This window comes from Falco punctatus (genome assembly GCF_963210335.1).
Source record: "Falco punctatus genome assembly, chromosome: 9".
Taxonomy (NCBI): domain Eukaryota; kingdom Metazoa; phylum Chordata; class Aves; order Falconiformes; family Falconidae; genus Falco; species Falco punctatus.
Genome location: NC_137589.1, coordinates 13245338 through 13273010, shown reverse-complemented (window position 1 = coordinate 13273010; position 27673 = coordinate 13245338). Strand labels below are relative to the sequence as shown.

General features: G+C 41.2%; 1 protein-coding gene across 2 annotated transcripts; it reads right to left on the bottom strand.

Moving 5' to 3' along the window:
- Positions 1–838: 838 nt before the first annotated feature.
- MMRN2 (multimerin 2) lies at positions 839–27350 on the bottom strand. Of its 2 annotated transcripts, XM_080402781.1 has the most exons (7): positions 21824–27350; positions 10411–10533; positions 9069–9175; positions 7564–7632; positions 6237–6410; positions 3128–5035; positions 839–2111 (listed from the first exon to the last, which is right to left on the bottom strand). In XM_080402781.1, exons 1-7 carry the CDS (start codon positions 22105–22107, stop codon positions 1723–1725), a joined length of 3054 nt encoding a protein of 1017 aa, XP_080258907.1. In that variant the 5' UTR covers positions 22108–27350; the 3' UTR covers positions 839–1722. The 2 variants fall into 2 exon arrangements, with proteins under 2 accessions (XP_080258907.1, XP_080258908.1); XM_080402782.1 differs by lacking the exon at positions 6237–6410.
- Between the last annotated feature and the right edge of the window lie 323 nt (positions 27351–27673).

The window sequence follows — 27673 nt, the reverse complement described above, 5'->3', positions numbered from 1 at the left end:
TCTTACAATGTGATGCTTTTATTCCTTTTTCACATTTTACGTCTTGAATTTTTTCTTCTTTTACTTGACTCGTATTTGAGCAGTCTGTGGGATAGAAGAAGACACTGAGCTTGTGGGCACTTTGTGCTGCCTGCCACAGAGCAGTGCAAGATGTGGCTTCATGCTAGATGAATGGGGAGACCTGGCCCGTTAATCTCATACGAAAATCAGCACTTGTTAGGAGTAGATGGGAGATCATTTTTAGTTGTTTGCTTTGTTGGATTTTTCAGGATGGAGAAGAACAATCTTTTCAGCAAATCAGTAGCTGAAACTGCTTTGTAGCTATTTCAGAGGATGCATGTTGTCTGCTTGTCAAGATGATGTCTTAAGTGCAATCTGTATTTGTACCGATGTGGTTTATTAACAAATTTGTAGTTTAGTGTTGATTAGAATACATGTAGGTGGGGAGAAAACCCCTTCATGGCAGGATAGATTTTTATTAGAAAATGCTACCTTAAAAGGGCATAAAATACATGATAAGAATTTACCTCTTTAATCAAAAACATTGGGAATTTTAAATGTATTTAACTTTGGCAAATTTGTTTTAATTTTTTTTTTTTTTTTTTGGTAAAGCATGAGGATAGACAAGTACACCATAGTAATTTACTTCTTTAAAATTAAAGCTTTGGGATATTTTATTTGACAGAAGAAAAGTTCAGGACATGACCAGACATTGAGATTTTGGAAGTTCAAAACTACTCTGCAGTTCAGATTTGGTTTGGTTTTGTTTTGCAGTACTGTTTTGGTTTACTCTAATTATAAATTTATTTTATAGTCAACAATGACAGCAGACCAAAGCTTGCCTTTTTGCTGTAAGTTTTATTTGCTTGCTTGGTTTTACCTATTTACCGAATGCTGAACTCTGGTCTGAGGTCACAATATTCTTCAGGGTTATCTTTGAAAATAAACTGCATTTTCACCAATATTTTTTGAATGTTGTAGACATTTTCCTAATGTCTAAATGTGTAGACGTAATTTGTCTTAACAATATTACATTACTATTAAATTTTTGTGGTGTGTTTGAAGTACAACATAGGCTCAGAAGCAAAAAGACCAGGCCATTTCTAAGATCCTTGCTTACAAGTACTAGCATAGGGTGCATCTTACTGGGTTTGATCGATCTCTTCCAGTGTTCATGTTGTGCACACACTGGAGTGAGTTGCAGGAGTTTACAAGACAGACTGTGAGTGCCTGTGGTCCACAGAGAGCTAAAAGGTAAAATTGCCCTGAGTTCTTGGTTTTAAGCTACTATTTACAAAATGTGAAAGTTCATATATACAGTCCTTCCTAAAATCTTTTCCATGCCAGTGGTGGGGTATTTGCCATGGGAGGATACTCTTTTGCCAGGGGAAATGGGAAATTATTTACATTATAAGTGAAGACAGTCCGACAGAACAGTTTTTCTAATTAGGTACAATTTCTCACAATGGAAAGATTTGGGAACGTGCGTACTGATACATTTGGAGTCCAAACCATTGGGTTACCACTTGAAAGACAATCCCATTGCTGCTCATAAGCAACTAATCAAAAGCCAAACACTTCCAGAAAAGAAGCATGAAGACAAATCTAGGGTAGTGCTATGTTTAAACACATGCAGTAGGATTGAATACATCACAGATGAAGCAATAGTGAATTGATCCATTGTATCTATGGAAAGATATCAGTAAAACAAAATGTCACTATTCAAGTTTTAAATAATAGGAATCCACTCATCGTTGTCCCAGGTGGGCTCCGTTTTGCTACAGAGCCCTGCAGCAATTCAAAGCATACTTTCTCTCCCTTCTCCATTTCTGCCATAGCAAAAGTAGTCATGGTGTTTCCATCTGGTGCTTTCCTTTGACTACTTGAGAGAGTTCTTTTGTACCCACGGCTAAAGGACAGCTGTCCTACTGCTGGTCCCGAACTAAACTCCACAGAGATGACAAACAGGTAGACACCTTTATGTGGTGCTTTAAAGTAGCCATGTTCAGGGAAATAGCTGTTTCCATAATTGAGGTAAGTTTCATTAAACCTCAGAGTTTTTTGTTTATCCTTTCCTTCTGAGAATCCCACGTGGAATGCCACCAATGAATCTGAAAAAGAAATAGGAACAGGATTTTAGCAGTGAGCATTCTTCTTTTCCCAGGATTCAGGGCTTCAACTTATGTCCCACCTTATCAGGCCTGATTTCTGGAATGCTTCTTTGTAGAGCTAAAGACGTGAAATGGGTATGTGCCTGGGATTCAGTCAAATGGTTCCCTGGAAATACCTGAACCACTGCTCTTGGAAAGTATAAAGTTGAGACCACCCAGGAAAAAGAGAAGTAGCACTTTTTGCTGTCTTAAAAATAAATCAGTTTGAAATACATTCTCTGCTTATTCAGTCTTAACTGCAGTTCTGCAGCACAGATGCCTGAAAGGGCTGGTTTTTGCTCTGTCTGTAACAATGGCTACAATCATAAAACCCAATGCTAAAACTGCGATGGCTGTAATTACCAGGCAGGTGCTTATGGCCACATCTTTAGTGGGAAAGGGAAACGGCCAGTCACAGTGAAGTATGAGCTGAAAACTTGTCTCTGAAGCTTAGCTGTAAGAAAGAGTGTTCGCTCTGGCAGGTCCTCCCTGTTCCACTTGTGCAAATTATAGCAGTTCATTTAATGTATCTGTCTGCATTAGAACAGATGTGGTGCTTTGAGTATGCTCCTTCCAGACTCAAGTAATAGAGGAAAAGTCAAGACCGGGAAGCCTAGCACCCCCTGTCAGCTTCAAAAGAGAAAACTGCTACTGTATTAACATGAGCATCTACAAACAAAATTTGTGTTCTAAACATCTGAAGCTCAATTAGTTCAAGGCCAATTTCCCAGCAGCTATAATGGGTGTAATTTTATTGGCCTCAAGCAAAGTGCAGCAGTGCATCGACTTGGTTCTCACTCGGAACTGCTGATTTTGATGGAGGGGGGAGGATGTAAATAACGCCAGCATTTCTCCCTCCAGCATCCCACAAGGTACCTGACAGGTCTCACAGCTAATATGCTCTGTGTGTGGAACTTGGAGCAGGGCCCAGAAAGAAACCAGACCTGCACATGAACAAGTAAAAGAAAAGAACCCACCTTTTTCCAAAAGCTCTGTCTGCACTGTATTTCTTCCACTTATCACTTGGGTATTTTCTCTGTGCTTCTCAGGCTTTTTCTTGTCTCTTTGCTTGCCTTGACCTTTCTGTTGCCTTCTCCCCTTTCTGGTCAGCATTGACTGAATCTTTGTAACATCCAGACTTACATTTGAGGCAACTAATTCTTCGTTGCTTCCAAATAGTTTTTTAAAAATTAGCAGATGTTCCTCCAGCTTCTGCTTGATGGTTGCGAAGTCTGCTGAGAGAATTTCCACAGAAATGTTGAGTGGCTCAATTACATTTGCTATTGTATGATTGCAGCAGAGATTCATGTCATTTCTGGATTCATGCCTCTTGATTGCCAGGCTCAGGTGTTTGATATCATTCTTCAGAGTCATGATATCATGATAAGCTGAGCTATCCAAGTCATCTTTGGCAGCTTCATAGTTAGGTTCCATATGTTCTACGATGCTGCGTTGACTACTAGCTTCATCTAGAGTGGAGGATGTTTGCATTTCTTCTTTGGGATGCATGGGAGATGTACGAGCATCGTGTTTTTTCTGTTGACCTCTCTCCAACAGGTGAAAACTCTTTATAAGAGATTCTAAAGTCACATTTTGTTCTTGGAGTTTATCTGAGATGTGTCTGAGAGATTCTTGCAGCTGAAATACTGATGATATTAGAATACTAGGATCTTCTTCAAACAAGACTTCCATAAATTCTTCTCCCAGTAAAGCCTCCAGTGCTGCTTCGTGCCGCATGGCATCTTCTAAAAGTGAGCCAAAAGAACTGTTGAGAAATTTGATGTGTTGATGAATTTCTTCATCTTTCTTCTTCAAGAAGCCTATGTCTTCTGAAAAAGCCGTAACTTGTGACTGAAGCTGTCTGTTTTCTTCTTGACGGAGATTAAGGGACTGATGGATAGATGGAAAAGCTGAGGAGAGCTCTTCAATTTCATTCCTCAAGAGATCTCTGAATACTGACTCTAATTGCTTCATATCCTTTAAGTTTGATTGGGTGCCTTCAAGGGAATAAGTGATATTCTTTAAATCTTCCTCCAGTACGTCAGTGTCAGAAGATAATCTCTGGCAATTACATTCCTCCATGTACCTCAACAGATCTGAATAGTTTTCCCGAAGATTTGAGAGAGTATAGTTGAGCTCTGCTATCTGCCTTTCCATTGCTGCTTTGTTTTCTTCCATAATAAGTGATTTCTCCATTAAAGTTATTGTAAGATCTTCTGGCCTATATTTTGAGATATTTTTTTTTAACTCTTTAAACCATCTCTCTAAAACTGCAATGTTCTGAAAGGCCACATCTGACTCCATGTAAAGTTCTTTAAGCTGCTTTGCATGCCCTGTCAGAATGTCGTTTATTTGTCTGATGGTTAAATGGGTATTTTCATCTTTGGGACCATGATGCGAGGAGAGTTCTGTTAAATTTTTTTTCAAAATCTCAAATTTATTTTCAAGATTGTTTTGTTCTTGTTTCACATTTGCTATGCTGTTGTTCAAAGATACAAAATGAGACTGCTGTATCTTATGAAACTTCTTGAGCTTTGTGTCAGTATCTGCCTTGATCGTGGTGAGATTATAGTGGGTACTGGCCTGCTGCATTTGCAATTGGTTCTCTATATCTCTTTTCAACTGATCTACTTTCACGATGTTTTCTTGGACTTTTGATTCAAACTTAGTTCCCAGCTCCTGGAATTCCTTCTTGGGCACAGTGCTCTCTTGGAATCTTTCTATGCTTTTCTTGTTGACTTGCACGTCATGGGACAAGTTTCTTACCATGGTCGAGAGGTTCTGTAAGCTTCTGTTGAAGCTTGCCCACATTGGGTTAAAATGTTTCCTTAGAAAATTCTCCACGTGGGGAAACAAAACTTGCTGCAGAAGCCTTTCCTGTAGATCTGTTAACACCGTTGAAAAAAAATTAATTTCATTAAATTTAAATTCTGCTTTCGGAACACATCTTGGTGTTGCCAGAGTAAGTCAAGTATGTATTTTTCTATAGTAACTGCCATATTACTCCCCAGAATCTGACCGCATGATAAATTTTGACAATTGCAAAAATAGCCTAATTTTAAATCAAGGTTACTGTGAAGCACATTGTATCTTTGAGTCTGCAGGCAATAACTTAAATATGTATTGACAGCCCTGTAAGTCATAAAAAATACTGCCCGTTTTCACAACAGTTCTTAGCTGGTAGGCTCCTGCTTGTTTGGCTGTCTCATAATGTTGTTCTTGTTCTGATGCTTTCTACAACATACCTTCTACTTCACAAAGTTATACAGCATCTTAACAACTGAATAAGTAAACCAGAACCAAGTCACTTGAAAAATCTGTGAAGTATCTGTACTAGGTAGGAGTTTTAATAAGGTTTGATTTCTGTCTTTAATGTTCAAACTTGAATGCCTGCAAGTTCACTGAGGACAACAGTTTGTATCCCTGGCAGCGCTCAAGGCCAGGCTGGATGGGGCTTTGGGCAACCTGCTCTGGCGGAAGGTGTCCCTGCCCATGGCAGGGGGCTTGGAGCTAGATGATGATTAGGTCCCTTCCAACCCAAACCATTTTCTGATGATTAGAACATGTTTTTTGTGAGGCAGTGGCTGACATTAGTAGCTCAAATTCAGTAGCCTTGTTTTTTTCCCACTCCTGTATATGGCGGGAATAATGTTCCAGGAACGGGTTGAATGTTATCGGGTTTTTTACATACACCAGTCCAGTATTCCTCCCCTCAGAGTACACAGCATGAGTATGAAAAAAGAACAAAACCCAAATCTAAACTCTACATCCCCATGGGAGAAAAGAAGCCATAGAAGCAGAATAGTAAGCTAACAGATTTTAAGTATGAGCAACCTCTTTATTCTGTTGTTAAGGCATATTCTGAAGAGTACAAAGGAATCTGCCTTCCATTGCATTTCCCTTTTCAAGTTACTCCTTAATTAGATTCATTCATTTGTATTGGAATTGCAACCGTATTTTTTTCTCTCTTTAGAAGCAACCAGCAGACCAAGGACTATCAGGGTATTTCTGTTTTCAAGTTTTTCTGATCTGCGTGGTTGTACAGGGCCTATTGGCAGGCTGATAATTCTGGGTCAGACCTCTCACCTGAATTGCTCTGGTTCACTTCTAACACCATGCTTGTACCGTTGTTTTCAAATATTCTCTGTAAGTCACCTAAGTTGCTGACTGCTTGATGAATATCACTTTGAAGATCATCCAGTAAAGCCTCATGATTTTGAATGACTTCCAACATTTCTCTTGATTCCACTGATGTTGACACTAATCACAAGATTAAAAAAACAAAATCATGCAATGGAGTGCAGCGACCAGGTGACAGGTATTCCTACAAGATCTCCGAGAACACCTGTGTGCTTTTTGCTCTGAAAATTTTGCACTGACAGGAGGTTTGTTGATTTATAGCACCTTAACTTGTGGTTTCCTTGCAAAGAGTTTTTTCAACAGTGATGAAAACCAAATATATTTAAATATTAACAGAACTTCAGCCACAGTAGCCATGATGGCAGTAAAATGCTCTTCACTTAAAATCTCCCCATGCCACAAAAATATCCTGGAATAATGACTCCTTTCCAAGCCATTGACTTAAAGGGTAGCAAGGTTTACCAACCCAAAATAAAAGGAGAAGATGAAAGAGCAATTGAGATGTTCCACTAAGCATACACATTAAGCATAGAGTGCCAGTGTCATAGCTGAGAGCTGCAGAAAGTGGTATATCCCAACTGTGCCATCCTGGGGGCCTCTCGCCCCCCAGGGTTAACTTTGACTTTTAAATCTAATGTTTTATGAACTTAAGTCATTTAAAGAAACTGCTTATTCATTCGGTGTTGAGAGCATAATATAAAGACAACTCTTTCAGAGCTGCAGTACTGCCCTAAAGCCAATTGCTAGAAGATACTTCATAGCACTGCAAGCCACACCGTTTCCCAGAAGGTAAGGAAAGGTCCTTTTTGGATACTTGGAGTGCCTGAGGTACAAATCTATGTTACTTCATAATAAAAAAAGCTACTGGGTAGCTGCTCTGAAATAGGATTTTGAGCGGATTGTTTTTCTGGTAGACTTCTAAGCATGGTATGCTTTCCTGTGAATCCTCTTAGTAGAGCAAAGGGTTAAACTTGCATGCCATTGAAGTTTAATGCTCTGTACCAGCTGGCATTCTCACTGGGTATCACTGATGACCAGACCAACTTTGAAACTTTTGCATGCTTTGTCTAGAGCATTCGTGTAGTGATACAGCAAAAGCCCTCATTCATGCCAATAAATGTAGTTGTATACAAGGTTTCCCAAATAATGCTTTCACTAGAGATATTGTCCATAGCTTATCATTGTAAAATTGCAGCTAAAAAAATCCATATCTCTCTCTCGTCAGTGGCTGAGAGGTAAAAGAGTGGCAAGCAAAGTAACCTCAAGCACATACTGTGGTTTGAGAACTCCTCTTCTTCCTGTCCTTCAGTTTGACTTCCTGGCACCAGAATAAAATTGGCATCTGTAATTGAGACATAATACATCTGTGAAAATGTTTTAGACAGAAACTACTACAATTTAACAAAGCAACGCAGGGCAATTTCATGTCTAGTATTACTGATGTGGAGACAGGTTTCTGCGTTGCAGGTTTCTTGGGTAAAGAACACCTTGTCTGGAGAATTCACTTTGCTTGTGGTACAGCATTGGCGTACAACTGCATAAACGCTCATGCTGTGCGGTGGTGGTGGTGTGTTACCTCATGCTGAGTTATTGCTCCTAGGAAATAAGTCTGTATGTATGTATGCTTGCTTTTCTGGGGGGTCCTATCAAAAGATCTGCAAATTTCTCTTCCTTGTTCCACAGTTATCTGAACATTCTGCTGGCACCGGCTACAGTGAGTGATGCTGTACAAACGAGGAGATAAAGGTGGAGCATTTGGGTTTGGTCAATGAGCGTAACGAAGGAGAGACTAGACTAGAAGCACTGCATTTGGTAATATCTTTCCAACGTTATAAATGAAGGTCAGGCCAAGGTATCACCTGGAGATAAATCTACAAATAAAAGCTATCTGTGGGGGAAAAAAAGCTAAACCTTACAGAGATAAAAAGAGACATTCCCATTTTATCTGTGAAGTCTGTAGGTGAGTTAGACATACGTTGTGTGAAAATTTTCACACAGATGTTTGCCTTTTTTGTTTTGATTGCATTAATTGCTATTTTATCCATTTTTATCCATTTAAATTCTTTTTCTGCTTTTGGAGTATTATTTGCTAAATCCTGCCCACGCTGTGAAACACTCCAGTTTTTAAGCAATGTTCCCCTCTCTGACTTAGTAGCTGCACTCACCATTATTCAGCAGTGTAAAGAGTTGTAGTAGTTTATTGTATGTAAAAAGCTATCGCTAGAGCTTCCGTGGAAGTAACAGCCTGGCCTCTGTTCTTGTGTTGTAGAGCTGCTCCCCGCTCTACGAGCCGGTGTATGTGCAGACAGGGGAAGCAGAGAGGAGGCAGCAATGCAGGCGGCGGAGTGAGCGCTGCCTACCTTGTTTGAACTTGGATGCGTTGTGATTTCCCTAGCCAGATGACTTCATCCTGTAAACTGACCGTAGGGGCATTTCACATACTAGTGTTACTTTCTGATGTCACCAGTTTCTACCTGGAATTAGACGTTCCTAAATGGACTTGTACATCTGACAGCTCCTCCCCCCCCCCAGCCTCCCCCAGCAAATTAATACCTTTCTCCATGTGTAAAGATTACAAAGATGCTACCAGCAGAAGAATTACAGCTAATTACAGCTGCTACTTCTTTTCAGGGTATCCGTGATTTAGGGCATAGCAGATTAAAGAAAGTAAGGCATCAGTTCTCAAAAAGAGGAGAAACAAATAGGCAAACTTTTTTCTTGCCACTGTGACCGGCATTTAGTCTTTAATTCTCATGCTTGTTCCCTGGCTTTCCTTACCACGCTGTTCACAGTCCTTGCCAATAAATCCAGGGCAGCATTTCCACTGTAAAGACTTCAAAACCTTCTGTTTCACTTGATAGACTGGCTTCAGAGCTTTCCTGTACCTGGGGAGTAAGGGTCTGGGCATTAGATTGCAAGTTACAGTCAGCTGGCATCATTCGGACTAGCAGCAGTTTGGTTCCAAGTGTGTCCTAGACAACTAATGCAGAATGCAGTTAAGACATTTGTCATAAACTGTATCACTGCTGCTTAGTAAAACATTTAGGCAGTCCACAGTGATTTATTTTTTTCCCCTACATAAGATTGCTTTTCAGGATTACTGTCTACACCAGGAGGTGTGTACACACTCTTACATGCAGACAGCATCTAAGTACTATTCAGTGAGCAGGGCTCCAGTGCTCTGCCTCACGCTTGATTGTTCTTTGGTAGAGGTGTTTTTCCAAGTATGTTGACACTGATCTGATGCAAGTCTGAGAAATGTCACAGATGGCAAATTTATGCAACTATCAGTAATGCAACTGCGATGTTTATTGTAATAGAGTCCTTTGCAATCAAGTTTGGATGGAGCTTCAACTTCTGTAATATTCTGATGAGTTGTAGAGAAAGTTTTATTTTTAAACAAACATCCCAAAATGTCACTGGTACCAAGGAAGATACAAATTTGTAAAAACTCCACTAAAATAGTTGTGAAACTTTTTTTTCTGTTCAAAGAAAGAGGAATTAATTGTATTAACAAATAACAAAAGCATTTTTGCAATCAAGTAACTACATAGATGTGAAAACATAGGTGAGTATTAAATATTATTTCACTTCATAAGTGCGTTGTGACTCGGTGTCTCCCAACATTAAAAATGTATCAGCCCTGGTACCTTAAGGTACACCGCTGGCTTTCACCAGTACTCTTTGGGCAGCCAGTCCTTCTGAAAGAAGAGTAAGCACTTGGCCAGTTGCCCATCTCTGACTCCTGCCACATAAATGGTTTTACTGATGGCTGCAGGCAGAGATTTTTTTTAACTTATGCATGTGTATTGTGACCTGAAAATCATGGAAAACATGTGGTCCCTGTTTGTGTCTGAACAAACATGTGAGAAGATTTGAAAAATCACTGAATCACTGTGTGGTCCTGTACTTGATGGCTTAGAAAGGCAGTTGTTCTCCCAGGTTACTGAAATGCCTGATCACCTTAGGTGCGTAAGTCAGACCCTGCATCACTTTGGTATTAGGCTGAGCTGATGCTTCAATTCTTTTTGAAATGTGTCACTAAATACTTTTGAAACTATCATTTAGATACTTCAGAGAAAATTCTGTTTTCTTCAGTGGTTTTATTTAGGATACTTACATGATCTTCTGGCAGTCTGGTGCTCCATTTAGGCAGGGCTGTTGGGAATTGATGATGTACTTCTCCTTCATGCAGGCTTCTATGTATGTTACCAGCCGGGACTGCGTGAAGGAGCACCAGTTCCTAGTGGAAGACAGACATGGGAAAGGAATTTGAAGTAGGTCATCTTAAGTCTCTGCTTGTAACAGTGCCAAGGAAGAGTGAAATGCAGAGGGCCCTTCCTTTTTCTTCTCTTTTTTTTCCCTTTTTTTTTTTTCTTTTTTTTTTTTTTCTTTTTTCAGCTTGATGATGAGGAAAATGGAAAATGTTTGCTGGCTTCTCCCTCCACTCCCAGTTCATTTGTTTTCATCTGGGATGTTTATCTCGGTGTGTTACAAAAGGGTTGATTGTCTAAACTTTGATGCATTATAGTTCCATTTCCAGTCCTTTCATTTAGCGGGAGAAATTTCCAATCCATGATAACCTGCAGGTTAATGTCACTTTAAATGTCAAATTGCCTTTCTCAGCATGTTGCCATTTCAGATGCCTAATGACTGACTCATCAGGTTGAGGCAGACTGCTTCTGAAAACTTAATCTGACAAAAACTCCATTAACAATCAATGTCTTCCTAAGTATTACTTCAAGATAATACAGTAACCGGTTGCATTTTATTAGTTAGACTAGCTTTGAAATAGTTTCTCCTATCATCTGCAGGAAAATAGCGCTGGAAAAGTGAGGGTTGTTTTCTTGGGTTTCTTGGGTTTTTGCTTTATGCTTCTAGCAAGGACAAGTGAGTTGTACTAGTCAGGTAAATTTTACATGTCAGAATTATATAGGCATCTATTAATCCCAGAGTGTAGGTGAATCTCTTCCTTTTCAAGAGTTTAAAGTCAAGACATGTTGTTTGAAGTTCAATGGTTAAAATCCAAGATCAGAAGTGACAGTTATCCAAGACCAGAAGTGAGGAGTAATAACTATAATGGGAACAACTGAACTTTAAGCAGTATATTTTTAAGTGGGAACACAGGAACCAAATCTCTGATAATCAGCATGTATGGAAAAAAATTGCCTGTCTGAGAGAGTTGCAGAAATATTGGGGAACTGAGTCCTGCCCAAAAGCAGAAGCTGTGGCCATAGTGGCCAGGCAGCCAGGAGAAGGGGAAGAAGCTGCAAAGGAGTTGGAGGCATCAGGCTGGAAAGGGCAGACAGCCTGGGCTAGCTGGGAACACTTCACCAGGCTTGTTGGGACATAAACAGCCTTTTGTGTTCCCCTGTTTTTTAAGGAAAATGTGGTTACGATTTCAGCGGACGCTCATGCAAGCAAAACTCTTCATCTGTTAGAAGCAGGGGCAGGAATCTGCCGGAGCCTGTGGCGCTGGGAGGGCTGCACAGGAAAGCAGGCGGCTGCAGCCTTCGTGGTGATTTCAAGCCAAACCAGCTGTTTTGATGAGCTGTAGTTTTAAGGCCTTTGCAAGTGACTGGGAGAATTTTATCCCATTTATCAATGGGAGCCTTGTTTCCTGTGGGACTGAACCAGAACACAAATTCTCAAATTTTTATTAAATCATTAATCTTCGAGAGTCAAATGCTCTGCTTGTGTCACCGGGCAATTCAGTTGAAGCCACAGACGAACACACGTGCCCTGGCTGACGTCTGTCTCCAAGGTGCCCATAAGTCTGCCAGGCTTTGTAAGGCTGCATTGCTTGTCAGTGGTTGGTTTAAGATGAATATCTCTGAAACAGAGACCCGATTTGCGCCTGTATTTAGGCTGTCCTCTCTCATGTGCCCAGCAAGCCATAAATGGGAGTGGGTTTTCCCCCCTCACATCCTCTGCTTTTTTTTCTGGGGAAATAAGTGACCAGGCGCTGCTGCTGTTGGAGTTCGCTGGCATCATTGCTAGGTCTGCCCATGGGATGCCTGCCAGATCCAGGCAGGAGTCTGCATTCACTGTGGAAACCTCCTTTTAAAATAGGCTTTGTTGGCTTTAGTGTTTTGTTCTTTCCTAACGAAAACAATCCACACCCCATGAATCACCATCTGGGCTGATTTGTTTTTCCCACCATACACAGCTTCCAACAGGTCCTTTGAGTCATGGAAGCCACACGAATCTAAACCAAATGTTTACATGCATCAACACGTGTGTGAGCAAGAATGGGGCATCGTGTGACTGAGTACTTCAGCTGTGTAGCACATGTCAATGTGCACACACACATAACGGAAAACACGAGGATTCCTTTTCAAAACCTGTTAATGTGTTGGAGGTCTCTGGTGGGCTTCTCACTCGTAGAAAGGGGTTATGTTCTATCAGAAATTGAATTGGTGGTTGATCCCAGCTTGGTGCATACTTTGGACAGTTATTAGCATGCAGAATGAATAGCATGAAAAAAAGGGGAATTTGGTACGCTCTCAATAACAACTTCCTTTAACGGTGGGCATATTTCTTTATGTCCATTTTTCTTTAGTGTCTGGTCACTAGTTCTTTCTCGCTTGATCTTAAAAGCTTATTTGTGGAGATGAAGGGCTACATAACTTGAAACCACTAAAAGTTACTGTGGTTAAAATCAAAACATAGTATTAAGTGAAGCTTCCCGAAATTTATTCTTTCATCATATAAGTAAATGAGGCATATCTTTCCCATCTTTAATAAGCTGTGATATAGATACATGTGCCCAAAGAGGAAACTTCTATTGCAGTATTTTTTGCACATCTTATCAAATGCTTCCTTTAAGGACACTTTGCTATCTGTAACTAAAAATACTCCTTAACTGTATAACCTTGAGGGAAAATACGTCATTCTTGAATGTTAAGTGAAACAATGTAAAGACTGATCTAAAGTTCAGCAAGACATGCAGGAGTTCATCTGCTGGCACCAGTGGGCCTGGATCAGGCTATGAAGTTTCAAAGAGCTGGTGTTTTCACGAACAGCGCTTTATTCAGCTGGTTTCTGAATGCAGCAGCTTTGTGTTCTGCTTCTGCATTTTTCCCCCTCTTTGTAGTTACGTTGCTTCATTCACTAAGTATATAACCAACTTAACACCCTCTGCTTTTATTCTCTTTAATACAGTTTGCTTTTGAATCAAGCTTCTGCTGCCAAGGAGAGAGAGGAATAGAAAGAAGTTGCTGGTCTGAGCAGAGCAGAAGAGCTTTCTCTCCAGTCTGGGGAATGGTAAAGTTTATCACATACTGCAAGTTGGAGCAACACTTGAGGGAACCCTAGCAAATCCAGGGCTACAGATGTTTCATTTATTCAGTTACTTTTCCTGTTTTACATTCCAAGCATATTAATCCTTTTTTTAAACCAGAAACAAAGTATCTGAATTATTTTCTTTGATAGACTACGTGTGTGTTTCCTAGGATTTATTCTAATCTCCTTATTGAATAAAGTCTTCACGTGTCTATCCTCTTTGGCCTTATTTTGAGGCAAGTGTATTCTTCTGTCTGCAGTTAAATACATCTGATGACAAAGAAGTCTGTATTTAAATAAGATTCAACAAATCTAGGTTAGCTCAAGCTCCTTTTATTTGAACCTTTAAGATCTTTAAACTAAAAACTGATTTTAATTTTTTTTTTTTCTTATGTTAGATATTCCTTCTGATTTTACTGAAACACAGGTTCAAGGCTCATGTCCAGCTGTGGCCCCGCACGGCCAGAGGGACGCAGAGGGGCTGGAGCGTGTCCAGAGCCGGGCAGGGGCTGGGGAAGGGGCTGGGGCACCCGTGGGATGGGGGGCTCAGCCTGGAGAGGAGGGGGCTCAGCAGGGACCTCATTGCTGTCTATGACTACTTGAAAGGAGGCTGTAGGCCAGGTGGGTGTTGATTTCTTCTCGCAAGTAACAAGTGATAGGACAAGAGGACCTTGGCCTCAAGTTGTGTTAGGGGAGGTTTAGGTTGGGTATTAGAAAAATGTCTTCACAGAAAGGGTGGTCAAGCACTGGAACAGGCTTCCCAGGGAGGTGGTGGAATCACCATTGCTGGAGATGTTTAAAAAAGCACATGGATGCAGTGCTTAGGGACAGGGTTTGGTGATGGACTTGGCAGTGCTGCGTGAACAGTTGGACTTGATGATCTCAAAGGTCTTTTCCAACCTAATTGATTCTATGATAGCAAAATGCAGGCAGTTCTACATCTGATTGCAGGATTTGGCTGGACCACCTTATATCATAGCAAACAAAGTAAAACCCACTGAACCAGGAGAATAAAGCGAGATGGCTGGTCTGCAGTAATTATCACTCTGCTTAGATGAATATGGGGTAGTCCCTTTTTTTTCTATACACTGCTATGCCAACAGTTGCAGCATGATAGTGCGAGGAATGCCCCCCAGGTCAGCTAAGTACTTACATACTTTATTTTTCTTAGTTACATGTTCTCATGATGGGCACTGCAATGCGTAATTTCAGACACTTCCTAGGTCAGTGGAATTTTTGCCTAATCAAAAGCTTCAGGATATTGTTTTTCCATAAGTTTTGCTATTCCTTTGGCTATACTAGTACAACTGGGTTGTCCTTTACATCAGTTTCCTTGGGTCTCTATTCGGAAGGAATCCAGTTTCTGTAGTTACCTTGAAAGCTCCTGTCCAGCTATTCCTGTGTCTACTGCTGACAGAGCGCAAAACTTTTCAGGTCCATAACACTTTCCTTATTGATACTGTGCAAAGGGCATCAAATAAGCAATTATTGCTGCTTAAATGGGCTGCAGTAGAGAGGACTATGTTCTTCCAATTTAAACAAGCCACTTTCTATTGACTTCTACAGAATGACTTTTGATTTATACCATTTGAAGCAGAAAACAAGAATGAGGCTTTAACTGTAGAGTAATCTATGTTCTGTTTTTCCCTCAGTGCAAAATTCTCACTGACAAGAAAAAGCAGCCTCAATAAAACAGAGGTAAAATACCACATTTAAATTAATCTAAACTAGGACTGTGCACATCATTTTTAAGACAGACCTGTCTTTTTGTTTATTGCAGGAGGTGTTCAGCTGTTGAACAAGGTGCTGGCTCTCTGAGGGAGCATGGAATGTATGCCACTGTGTTTTTAATTAGCGGGCAGCAAGTGATCACTGGTGATCTATCAGTGAATTTCCAGCTCTTCCTGAGCAACCAGCAACCCTGTCTTACAATCTCACAGCAGAAACTCTCGTATTTCTCCATCCTTCCCTTAGCATGAGTAGAGGTCCCTCTCAGGCAGGCTCTGGGATCTTCCTGTGACTCGTCCCATGAACCACCCTGGTTGTCACGGGGTTTTAAGCAGTCTGATTGATTTGCAGTTTACCTTAACAAGCTGGGCTGGAAAGAGTGGCAGTGGTAGTTTTAAACAGGTGGATTTCTAGACACTGCTGGAAGCCTTCGGAGCCCTGAGTAATGCTGCCTGAAGACCACTTCTGTTCCAACAGTGGTGCCAGTTAGTCTGTTATCAGCTGGGACTTGTGCTGCAGAATGTCCTAAAAAATTAGTGCAGTGAAGGCTTTCTGAGAAAATCCAGTCCTTAATCTGGAGCCTTACTGGGAGCAGGAGCTCAAGAAAAAGCAGGCTTGTCTGGGAGCTGAGTTTGAGCCAAATCCAACTGTTGCTACTTCAGGGAAATAAATGCAAAAGGTTTTTCCTCTTCACAAAGCATCCACAGCCATTACTTCATTTATATTATCCTCCCTGTAATAGAAGTTCTACAGCCTGTTCAGAGGGCAGCTTACACTTGGGTTTAACCTTTTGATCCCTGCACACGCAAGTTCACCCCTAGTGTAGCACGCTCGCTCCTTTGTCAGACCTTGTCTTCAAGTAGGAATTGCAGCCGGTAGCCACCTGATAGCACAGCTGTGGTGATACCAGCGAGTCCAAAATGCACAGGAAGACCAGCTTCCCAGGTGCCACCCACTCTGGGCGCAGGTAATGTGCACCAGGGTTTGCCCTAATCACGTTTTGGGCCTGCATGTAATTTTGCTGAGGGCTGGCTACCAATCACTCGTTCAAGGGGTGCTGGCCCGCGCAAGTGGGACGGCTTTGGATCCACGTGGTGGTAGTGCCGATGGTGGTTCTGTGGCTATGCTGAAATATGTGGTCCCTTGTTACCTGCTGAAAGAATGAATTGCTGCAGCTCGCACTAAGGAGCAGTGAAGTAAAACAATCCTGTGGGCACAGTGTTCGATGACTCCTGCACCGCATGCAGTGAAGCTGTGTGTCATTTGCATCAAACGTGCTAATGGAGAGCCATTCCGCCTGCAGCTGTGCAGCTCAGCAAAAGCCAAATATCAGAGAATTTCCTAAAGTTCTGAAAGGAGCCAAGTACCTAACTTTGGTAGGAAACTGTTGCTTCTGTTAATGAACTTGGCACTGCAAAAGCTATTGTTGAGCACTCAATGGCCATTCCACTAGATTGCAGGATATCAGGGGCTGAAGATCACATTTAGCTCATTTCATCCAAATCTGCTTTATTTTAAGGGTATGTGCTATGCCCCTTTGTTGGGAAATTTCAGTATCCCATAGGCTTCTTGAGAAAGTCCCTGTCTAATTTTGAAGCGATAGATAAGTCAGTGTGAAACTGGTCTTTATTAAAGCAATAGATGTTTTCCTGTAAAAGCGGACAAAAAAAAATATGCTATTAAGATTGAGCATTGTTCTGACTTTCCTTAGAGTAAGACTGATTTGGGTTTCCTCTGCTTGTCTGCGCTTCAGAGGATAGTTGTTCTGTATTTTGACACCCTGGGCAATCACAAAGAGAGTCCTGCTTCTTTGTGGCTGTCTTGGTGCTAAATTAGAGGAAGAGGTGAGTGTTTCATTGAGATAACAGCACACCTGGCTGACATCAGAAAGCCTTCCTCTAATCAAGGGCGACTTCACAGAATCGTGTGTCCAAACCTCGAAATATGTTAATGCAATTAAGGATTTACTTACGCTGAAGACCTCTGCCTTTCCTACTTGTAGTTCAGGTAGTGGAGTCTGGGGAATTTTTTGCTTTTGTTTTTTCTTTTTTTTTTTGAGATACATTGTAATTTTAAGAAAAATCCCAATAGATGACAGGCAGAGTGTGTGTTTGTGGGTTAAAGAGAAAGAAGAAAATCTAAATCACCTATCCAATTGGAGGGCAAATCCAAAACAGGGGCTACTTGGCAATGATTGCACTTTTGGAGAGAGAGGGAAGTTCTGTGAGACTTTGCCACAGATGGGGAAACCAGCTTTAGTTGCTCTGCTACTTCCCATTTTATCACCACAGTCCATTTCTCCCTTACTGGGTTAGCCTTCTGTTTGGGGACCAACTCTCTCTGTGTGGTTACTGAGGGGAGGAAGTTAAAAATAACCTCTGCTTTTTCCTAGGATTATTTTTAACCTGGAATGCTTAAGTGGTCTGGTTTACAGTGTTGCTTGACAGACAGGATAGGCCAACTGAGGGTACAGGCAGCTTTGGGCTTTGCTGTCAGAGCTAGCACGTGATGGGATTGCATCTTTTAGATGCTTCATTTCTCTTTTTTTTTTTTTTTTTTGTTAATTAAATATGAACGCAAGTACATGAAACCTGAGTTGTTAGCCTGACTGTTGTTGATGCTGTGGGCACGTGGATTAGATTAAGGCCAGCTGGCTGCAGTTCTGCTCAGCACTGAGAAAAGATAGGAAGGAGCCTTGGGGTACACTGCTCCACTAATGGTGCTTCAGTGCATTGCCTGAATTGAGAAAAACCTGTTTATAGGGAGAGAAAACAAGCGCTTCTGAGTGTAATTACAGTAGAGGTCTTTCCATAGATCTCTGATCAACAGAGGTAAGTTCATGGCAAGGGTATGGAGAAGATAGCATGTTCTTCCCAGGGTCAGGGAATCTTTCCTTTCAAAGGCTGGGTCACCATGTTCCTGGTTCCCATGCAGCTGTGTGGAGAAGGACATGCGTGTCCAGTTCTGTCTGCCCAGGTCTGAATTGTAGAACCTAAGGGAGGGCATGCAGCTGTATACTTAATGGCCCTCTCCTTCAGCTGCAGCTCCCCTGAGGTCGGCTCAGCACCATGCCTTGCTCAGGCACGCGTCATTACCAAGTGTTTGGTAGAAGCGGCTCTAAAGAAAGAAAAATCTCCAAGGTGGCTTGTCAGTTCAGGGCAAGTTTTCACGAGCTGTCAGGTGTGTCATCCATATAGCGATTGTCAGGCTAACAACAGTGGTGTATTGTCTCATTGATGTATTTAATTATCCCTTTCAATACGACTTGTGATCAGACAGCATTTGAATCTGTTCCAATAGTGGTGACTATTAGAGTAGGGAATGAGCTAATGCAAGCTCTTATTTGATATTTACTGGGTCACTTGCAGAACTTCCACATATCTGGTCATAGCCCAGGCAGCTTTTCAAGCCTCATTTTAGCTGCCTGTATCCATACGCAGGAAATCCACCAGTAACAGCAGAGTCTTCCTATGAAGTTTTGCATTAGGCATCTGTTTTATATAGGAAATGAAGAGTGAAAATGTATTTATTTTGGGTATTATGCATGGAGTATTTATGAAATCCAGAACCTGTTTTTACTGTTCTTACCCTTTATCTTCCATTGCTAAAACAAATGCTAATATAGTCCAGCCGTTTCACAGTACAGGTCTCTTCATATACTTGTGCTTTCATTTCCCTTTTTAATTCTGCTGACAGTTTGTGTACACATGGATCCATTTACCTCAACCATAGAATAAAATATCTAAAGTCAAACCAAGCAGCTCATATGAGGGCACAGTTGCTGGGGAGAAAAGAATAAAAGATGATTTCGCTGGGAAAATTGGCCTCTTGATAGTTTTGATTTTGTAAGTAACGTGTACAAGCACTTGTCCGCTTTGAATATGCAGGGCTTCAGCTGTTTGCTCAGATACAAACAGCTGAGATACCAAACTGTTACCTAGGTTTTCCTCTAAAGAAAAGTTGGAACAACTTTATTATCTCTTTTTAAAAAGGTCACCTAAAGACTAGTGTCTTCTTGCTGATTCTCTTGTCAGAATAATCCTGTTATTGTGAGATGAATTCATTAGTAAAGTACCATATCCAAGCTGGGATCTAATAAGTCATTTCACCTTACATGTTGAAACATGAAACAGAGGAATCTGTCTGACTAATTGCCCTGGGTATATTAGTCATGATGTCTCAGTTATTCAGATAACTGCACTAAGAAAAATAATACTGTAATTTTTTTAGAAAAATCTTACGTTATTTTGTAACAGCCACTGCTCCTAATACACAAGAAAAATAGCAAGAGGTGGGAAAAAACCCACATCATTTTTGTTAGACAATTATGAGAGTCAAAACTTTATCTCACAGACAAAGTTACCATTGATTTTGTTTGGGTTTTTTCCAAGTTCTGAAAACAAAGTGTTTCTGTATTTCAAAAGCAAACTGTAAGTGGGACATAGTTTTGGTAGAAAATTCTTGTTTATGAGCCTGGGCTTCTTTTGTGGCATGTCTTTATCTCCCCTATATCTCTCAATTCCTGATTAAATCCTGCTTTTCTTCTTGCTCTGCGCTTTAGAGGTAGAAGCCCAGTTCCTCAATGTTTTTTTCCAGGGTATGTGTCACACTTATAGGGAGGAAATACCAGATTGATGACAACTTCTTGTCTATGCATAGCAGCGTACTCCAGCTATGAGCACCTGACATGCATTTGAGAAATTTAGGATCTGAAAAAGTACATTGCTTCAGCTCTTTGAATTTTTAGAATTTCAAATGCGCTTACAAGGGGAACTGTGCTGTCTCTTCTTGTTCACACTCTCTCACCTCGCTTTTGGACATAATTCTTCTCAAAGTGCCAGATTTCTTTCGTAAGATGGATCACCTTCCTGGGCTTGTGTGCACTATAAATGTGACAGCTCTAGCAAAAGAACATACACCTTAAAGCTACAGCCAGGCTAGATTTTGATTGCCTGTAGTCATCAACATAGCTTTATAATTGGGAAGAACTCTATGATTTGACTCATTATGCAACTGTCTCCATAAAAGGAGGAAGTATTTATCTTCTTGGGAGGAAATTAGGATGAGTAATAGCTAGTGCTGAACAAAGCTACATAGCAAAGGAAGAAATCCCTATTAGGACAGTGTATTACAGTGTCTTGCTGACCCATATATACACTTTTTTTACACTGCTAAATGTGCGTAGTATTTATAGTTTTCAGAATGCTTTTGGCATTTCACCTAGCAATCAAATGATTAGCACCACCTTGCAGTATAATGTGGCAGTCCACAGTACCGCTTAGGCTTTGTGTTCCTTCCTCTGATGGTGTCTGAAATGCATTAACCAGGAGTTGGTGAATTAACAGGGCATGTCATTATCAAACACTAGCCATCAGGCAACTGGAAGTCAACACTTACAGGCTTTAGAAAATTACTTAAGGTTAATGGTGGGAGGTACAGATTTGGGGGAAGGTGTGGTACGAAGCACCGCAGGGTTTTAATACACTCACCATGCTGCATGCAGAAGGGAGGCCCTAATTTTACACATAGGTGAGATTAGAAACAATTTTGCATACTACAGTTTGCATAGAAGGGAAGCATGACATGAGCAAGGTTTTGTAGTCTCTTTCCATCTCCCTTTTTCCCTTTCCTCAAGAGCATTTAAAGGGAAAAATACCAGGGCATCCTAAAGCACTGAGCTGTGAACAGCACTCACTGTGCTGCTGTTTCAGCTCTCCCAAACAGGGCTCTGCAGTACCCATCCATCAGGGCTATAAAAGATTCATTCACTGTCCTGCTTGGTTTTCATCTATTTTAAACATTTAGAGACCTACTTATGTGCCCTGTAAAACTTACAAAAAATCATAGTGTTTAGAAATCTTTCTAGTGAAGTACATGCCTTTTCCATTCAGCATGGCTACTTTTGTGCTGTAGATTGCCCCGAGAAACATTTCACGGTCATGAAAACCTTTTGTGGGGGTTGAATTTGTAGTCATTTTCATGCTTATTTATTATTCTTTACTCTCTTATATTTATTCTTCACTATTTTTATTTTGCTAACATCCTGCCGTTCTCTTTCTCTCTCCATTTCCAAGGCCCGAGTCTGTAGCCAAGCACATGCCGACGATGGGCAAAGGTTGCCATGATCAGCAAAAATAATCAGCATTAATTTGTGATGAGAAAAAGTTAGTAAATGGTTTTTCTCCAGTTCTGCTTTGCCAGAAATAGCATTTATTTTATGGTGCTACAGCAGAACTGGAAGGCTTTGCATCTGCCAGGTGTGTCCAAACCCCTAACCCTGTTTTGCCATCTCGGACTAGGTAGAGAGCCAGTCCCATCTGTGCTTTCATCCTCCACAAGCAATTTCTGTTTCTGTAGTTAAAACATTTAAACCTCTCCTTGGATATAGACTGATCCCTAAAATCTAATGTATTTTAAAGAGAAACTTCTATTGAAAATGGTCATTTGTCAACAGGATACAAAGGGTACCAGACAGGATCGCACTATTTTTACGTGTAAGACAGACACATTGGGGTACTTACCCGTTTCGAGACTGTGAGCTTGCAGCTTCAAAATCCTCTCTCTCTTCTTGATGTGGGGAGGTCACACTTGAAGGGTAATCTTGAATATTCTCCCTGAGCCCTTCTGCCTCCCAATAACCTTGTTCCTCGTGTGACAGAGGAGTCCTCTGGGGGTATACAGAGGTCTCGTAAATTTGTGGCTTTGAGCTGTGCACTGAACCATCGTGATATCCATGATGGTCCGAGTGTCTGGCCAGCTTTGCCAGTCCTATTGTATTACAGAGGAACAAAAGTTTCACTAGCATTGTGGGTTTCTTCCCACCTAGTTACACCTGTCTCTTGTTCTCTTCTCTGAAGCACAGCCTGGATTAATTCAGGAATGCCCCGGCAACATTCTTTAACTGGAAAGTTGGAAGAAGGAAGGGGGGGGGAAAAAGTTTAACAAAGAGCGGAAAAAGCTTTCGACCCTCCCAGCTACTGTGGAAACGTCCGTGGCTATTGAACAATGTGAGTCTGGTTCCTGTGTGGGGCTCTAGCGTCTCCAACAGAGGCGGGGGGAAAACGGTGGTAGGAATATAGCTTATTCAAGGAACTTCTGAGCTTGGCTGCCTTCTAAACTTCTCTGTGGACAGGAACTTGGCTTTTATCAACTGCCTTCTCCCTCAGGCACAGGAAAAGGATGTTAGCTTAAAGGAAAGGAAGAGAAAAGAAAGGAAAGAAAATACTGAGTGGTGTAACAGACTTTCGTTATGGTGCCAAAAAATGTCACAGACCTGCTTGCTCCAATGTCTGCATGTGGGTATTTTTTCTGCAATTTAAAGGCTGAAATACTGTGGCTTTAGCAGCAGAATACTCATGGTATGTACAACAAATTATGGGCATTAAGGGATTCGGAGTAAATGCACAGCAAAAAAGAGCTTACAAACATCCATTTTTGTGTGGCTTTTGCAAAGTAGCTCTGTGAATCGTACTCTGTTGCCATCATGGAAGATTCTCATGAAGTGGTCCTTCTGAGAATTCAGGATTATTGAACATTTTTAAGAATTTCCATTTGGGTTCTCATCTCTGGATCTTACATAATTTTTTTGTATATTTTTAATTAGCATTACAAAAAAACATTTGCCAAGAGCTGCTGTAAAGAGCTGCATCACCAAATCCTAATAATAACGAAGAAAAAGGCTGTGGAAGTAGGACGTAGTTTTCTTACTGGTTTTGCTTTACTTGATGGTGCTGCTTTTAGTTTTGTTGCTATCATAAACTTTTTCTTTCCTTACTGTCTTGCAGGGTGATGAGCTCTCTGGCATTTTTGAGAAGAAAACGAAGGAGAATCATGCCCCGCTGACAAAACAGGTGGGAATGTTGGTGCAGACCTGCTAGATTATGTCTGTTTGAATGATGAGATGCACATCCTGAAGTTCAGTGCATTAAATGTAAAGCTTTTCTGGAGTCATTCCAGTGCCAGCTGAAAAATAGAGGGTAAAATCTTTCTAGGATTTTGGAAGGCCTTGTTATTAAAGGCTGTGAATTTGCATCTCATTATCACTGGTTGGATCTGCACCCCTCTCCTTTTGACTGCCCCTCGTTTATGCTTACTGGAAGAACCTAGAAAGATGCAGAAATGCACTTACTGACCTGTGACAGACACCACTGTGTAAGAGCAATTAAGTGCTAGGGCAGCAACAGTGGCACATGGAGCAAGGTGGAGAGAGATTTTGATAATTATAAGGGCAAAACCTGCTCTTGCTGTTGTAGTCACTTCTCCAGGGAGATGAAATCATAAGTTCTGGACTGAAGACTGAAAGAAGTAGGCAATTTCCCTTTGTTCCTTCCTGCTGCTTTTATTTCAGAATTGCGTGCATCCTGCTATAATATATGTTAACGTGTGAATATTTTATGTGCCATGTTTCACATACAAATGTGCCTTTCTTACAAGTAACTGGATGTGACCTAAGCATTATGTTTGTTTATTTAATAAGACTAATTATCAGGAAGGAACTGAAACAAACACAAGACAAAACAAACAGGCTTATAAACTGAACTGCTGTGTGATCGTGGCTTGCAGAAAAGTGATTTTATGCTACAGATACTGAAGTTGTCCCACTTGTGACCTCCTTCCAAACCCTTTGGACTTGCCTTCCCACATATACCTTTCCACTCAGTCTTAACTCATCTGTTTAATCTTTATTCTTTGTGATACTTCCCAAGTGGTGGGGCAATGTTTCTCTGCCATCCTCCTGGCTCAGAACATCTGCTGCTCCTTCAGGTGCGAGAACCATTCTCTGTGCCTTTGTAATGACGCTGCCTACAATTGCAGCAGTTGGGAGGCGCAGATTGCTCAGCCATCTGCAAGTTAATAATTTACCATGACTTTTTGGTAGCAGTTATGAAAGATGTTAAAATCTAGAGCATGCCGGCAACTGACGTCTCTTTCCTTGTGATGGGGATAGCATAGGATGCTGCCATGAACACGTGGAAGGTATGAATTATTCAAAGGACTTTACTTACTAAACGCTAGTTAAGGTTTCTGTCTAATAGCTGTTCTGATTTGAGGTCTCTGAATAACATTCAGGTTATACGGTTGGTTCATAACATTAGATTTATTGGCAAACTGAGCTGTAAGTTTTCTTGCTCGAACATCTGTAGAGGAACAGGTGTGAAGAGTGTACCTATTTAGGAACAAGATACACCACAACTTTCCCTCTCTTTTTTTGAGCTAACTCCTCAGCCTGGAACCAAGGAAAACAGATGTGCAAGGTCATTTGCTGTAACAATTTGCTCATTGCTTTTTGAGGTCAGTCTCTTCTAGGAGGTACCTTCTAGGTGAGAAAGGCAGCTGTGCACCAACTAATATTAATAGATACCTATTCTCTTTTCAGTTGCTCAGTTAGGCTTGGTGTACTTTATGCAGCTGGCTACCACTGTCAGAATGGAAGGAATGGGCGAGTAAATCAAATTTAAAACATAGTTTGGAAAATGATTTGGAAATAAGTGTTATTCCAAAAGTATACTTGAAACCCTATCGGTAAGTGATGTGACAGTAACAATGTGGAGATGTTTGGAGCCGCCCTGTTACTTCTCAGAAGTTTCTAGCAGTTCTCAGAACAGCTAGCCAAAAAAATGCAGCTCGCTCACTCTATATTTTGGCAACTAAATTGGACAGGTGATAGATATTGTTCCTCCAGTCTTGGATCCCAGTCTAATGGCTTTTTTTGCCTGTGCCTTTATTTATGAAAATACTTTTTCCCCGATTATTTTTGAGGAATACTTCTTCAAACTATTCAAACTAGTCTTCAGACTTCAAACTAGTCTTAAAAGAGTTGAATTTGCAAGTTACACCAGATTCACGGTATGCCCCAGGATCTTGCAGGTAACTTTCAGGGCTACTCTTGCCTTGTCTGGTAATTATAACCATTTCCATCAAACACAGCTCTTAACCCCTTCCAGTGTTGCCCGCTCTGAGAATTCAATGTCCCATTTGTCATTCCGTAACGAAGCTGTCAGATGCCAGTACTGGATAAGCTGTGTAAGATGTCAAATCTCATCTTGGCCCCTTTCTGTTTGTTTGGAGTCAGAGCCCTGCACCTACGGTTGGATAGGAGGTGGGTGACCACACAGTAAACAGTGCCAAACAATACATTTGATAAATGGCTTATATGTACTTGGAAAGCAAACATGCTGGCTAGCCCAGTCAGTGGCTCTCTGGAGAAAGAACCTGTAGAAATTAAATTTTCAGTTATTAGAATTGTGTTTTCTTGTTTGTTCTTTTTATCTTCCCTGATTCACTGCCTACTCCACAATGCTCTTAATTATAGACTTAAATTCAGAATCCGTGCTTTTAAAAGAAAAAAAAAATAAAGCCAAAAACCTTGGAAAAATATTTGAAAGGCCAAGAAACGATTACGTTATTTTCCTAAGCATGGGTTGCTTTAGATTCATATATCCCAGCTCGAAATCTCTGAAGCGGACTAACTGAAAGGATTTTTTTATCTGGGAAGATGAATAGGACAGTTTTGTTAATAGCTGCGCAGCAAGGGGATAGCTTCTCATTAGGCGCTGGGTTTTAGATCTGGAAAACGCTGTCTCATTCCCTCCCTGCTGTCGATACGCGCACGTGGGTGTGCAGCAGCTCCAGGGAAAGGGAGCACGGGGGGGGGGGGGGAGTGTCGGGAGGGGGGCTGCTGAGCTGGGAGGCAGTTCCTTTCAGTGCTCTGTCCTGCAGAGGAAGAAGATGAATTCTTGTTGACAAAGCTTTTGAGCAAACTAACAGAAATAATCAATGATATTCAAAGGCAGAGATCAGTCACGAAAGACCGCTGTACTGGCAGTGCTCTGCTCGCTGTACGTATGCCTTAAAAACGGCTCGTCCATCAGCCTTCAAGCTATTCATTCCCTGGCAGAGGAAATTAGTCATTAACTATGCAAACGTACATGCAGGGATTCAAATCCTAAACTGTTTGCCAAGAGGATGTCAGACAACTGCTTATTTTCGTTAAGGCATGAAAATGAATGATCTGAGACAGTTCTCCCTTCTGTGTTTTGAAGTTTTCATAAATGGAGAGAGGGAGGGAGGGGCAGGAGGATTTCTGTTTATATAGAACAAGGTTTGATCCTGTTAATGTTAATATTATTCTCCATACAAAAACTTCCTGAACAAAGGATATTTACCAGCCACAAAAGCAGTCTGTCTTTCCTTGCCTTGCCTGTCTTTCAAACAACATCATACACTGTTTAAATACTTCAGTAGAATATGACCAAATCCCTCTCCTTTCATCCAGCGAGATGCCTTTGTCAGCTGTTAGTCTCCAGCGTAAGTTCGTCATTAAAGGACAAGGTTAAGGTTTTGTGTGCGGAGCAACTGGGAAAATTAAAGAGGAGAGAGACACGAATTAAGTAAAATCCTGTTTTAATCTGTTGCAGACGCAAAGAAAAGACAGTAGAAGACAGAGAATCTTGATTTCTGCTTTGCACGCGTTTCTTTCCCTTGTGTCTGTGCTTTGGGAATAGGTAGACTGGAGTTACACGTGTCACGCCCCTATTCCAGAACTACTGGCAGATGTTGTACAGGTCTGCTTCCAGGTATGAGCCACCCACACCCAGAGGGAGGTGTAGGCTCGTGGAAGGTTGGGAACTGCACCTTGCAGAGACCCTCAAGAAACTACAGTGTTATGCAGCGAGAACTCAATGGGCAAGTCTGAGCAGCCAGAGTTCAGACTTCAGATGAACAACAGCTGGGTGAATTTGTCATTGCACAAGGCAAGACGAGGCTTTCACTTCGTGTTATGCAGATCAGCTAAATGTTTGTGAGATACGAATTTCTTTACAAAGTGATAGGAATTAAACTCAATAGAAGAAAAATAGGATCTCGATTTAATTGACTTCTCCCCAGTGTCCCAAGGCAGAGAACAGAGAAAAGGAGGTTGCTGCCAGGTGAGATAGGAACTTGGCTTCTCTGAATTGCCTGCTGGAGAAGCTTCTCTTTAGCTGCTGATAATGTTAGCAAAATCTTAAAGCCAGGGTTGCTTACATTAGCTCCTGTTGTTAGGTTCGCCTGAGGCAGGGCTGAACCTTCTGCTTAGAATAGAAAAGGGGTACTGCAGTCACCGTGGGGTGGCAAACGTTCAGCAGCCGTTATTGATGCTTGCCCTATATAGATCACCTACAACACAGTCTTGAGTCCAGAGCTTTCCTAAAAGGGTTTCAAGGTAAAACAATGTCTGTGCAAACTGCCTGCTGCCTTGGGAGGGATCCAGCAGCATTTAAATACCTCTTGTGAGCTCTTTCTGAAGGTCATCAAGAGAGGAGAAGGCAGGAAAGGAGTATCCCACTGGAGTACTGGTTAATTCAATTCAGTGATGAATCACGTTTCGTATT

What these genes read in the sequence shown, in the direction of transcription:
- MMRN2 (XM_080402781.1), bottom strand. Translation starts at nt 22,107, where the DNA reads ATGCTAGTGAAACTTTTGTTCCTCTGTAATACAATAGGACTGGCAAAG. An exon ending in AGCTCACAGTCTCGAAACGG is followed by an intron (nt 10,534 to 21,823) that starts GTAAGTACCCCA and finishes GTCTTCCACTAG; the next exon opens with GAACTGGTGCTCCTTCACGC. An exon ending in GACAGAGCTTTTGGAAAAAG is followed by an intron (nt 2,112 to 3,127) that starts GTGGGTTCTTTT and finishes TTTCTTTTTCAG; the next exon opens with ATTCATTGGTGGCATTCCAC.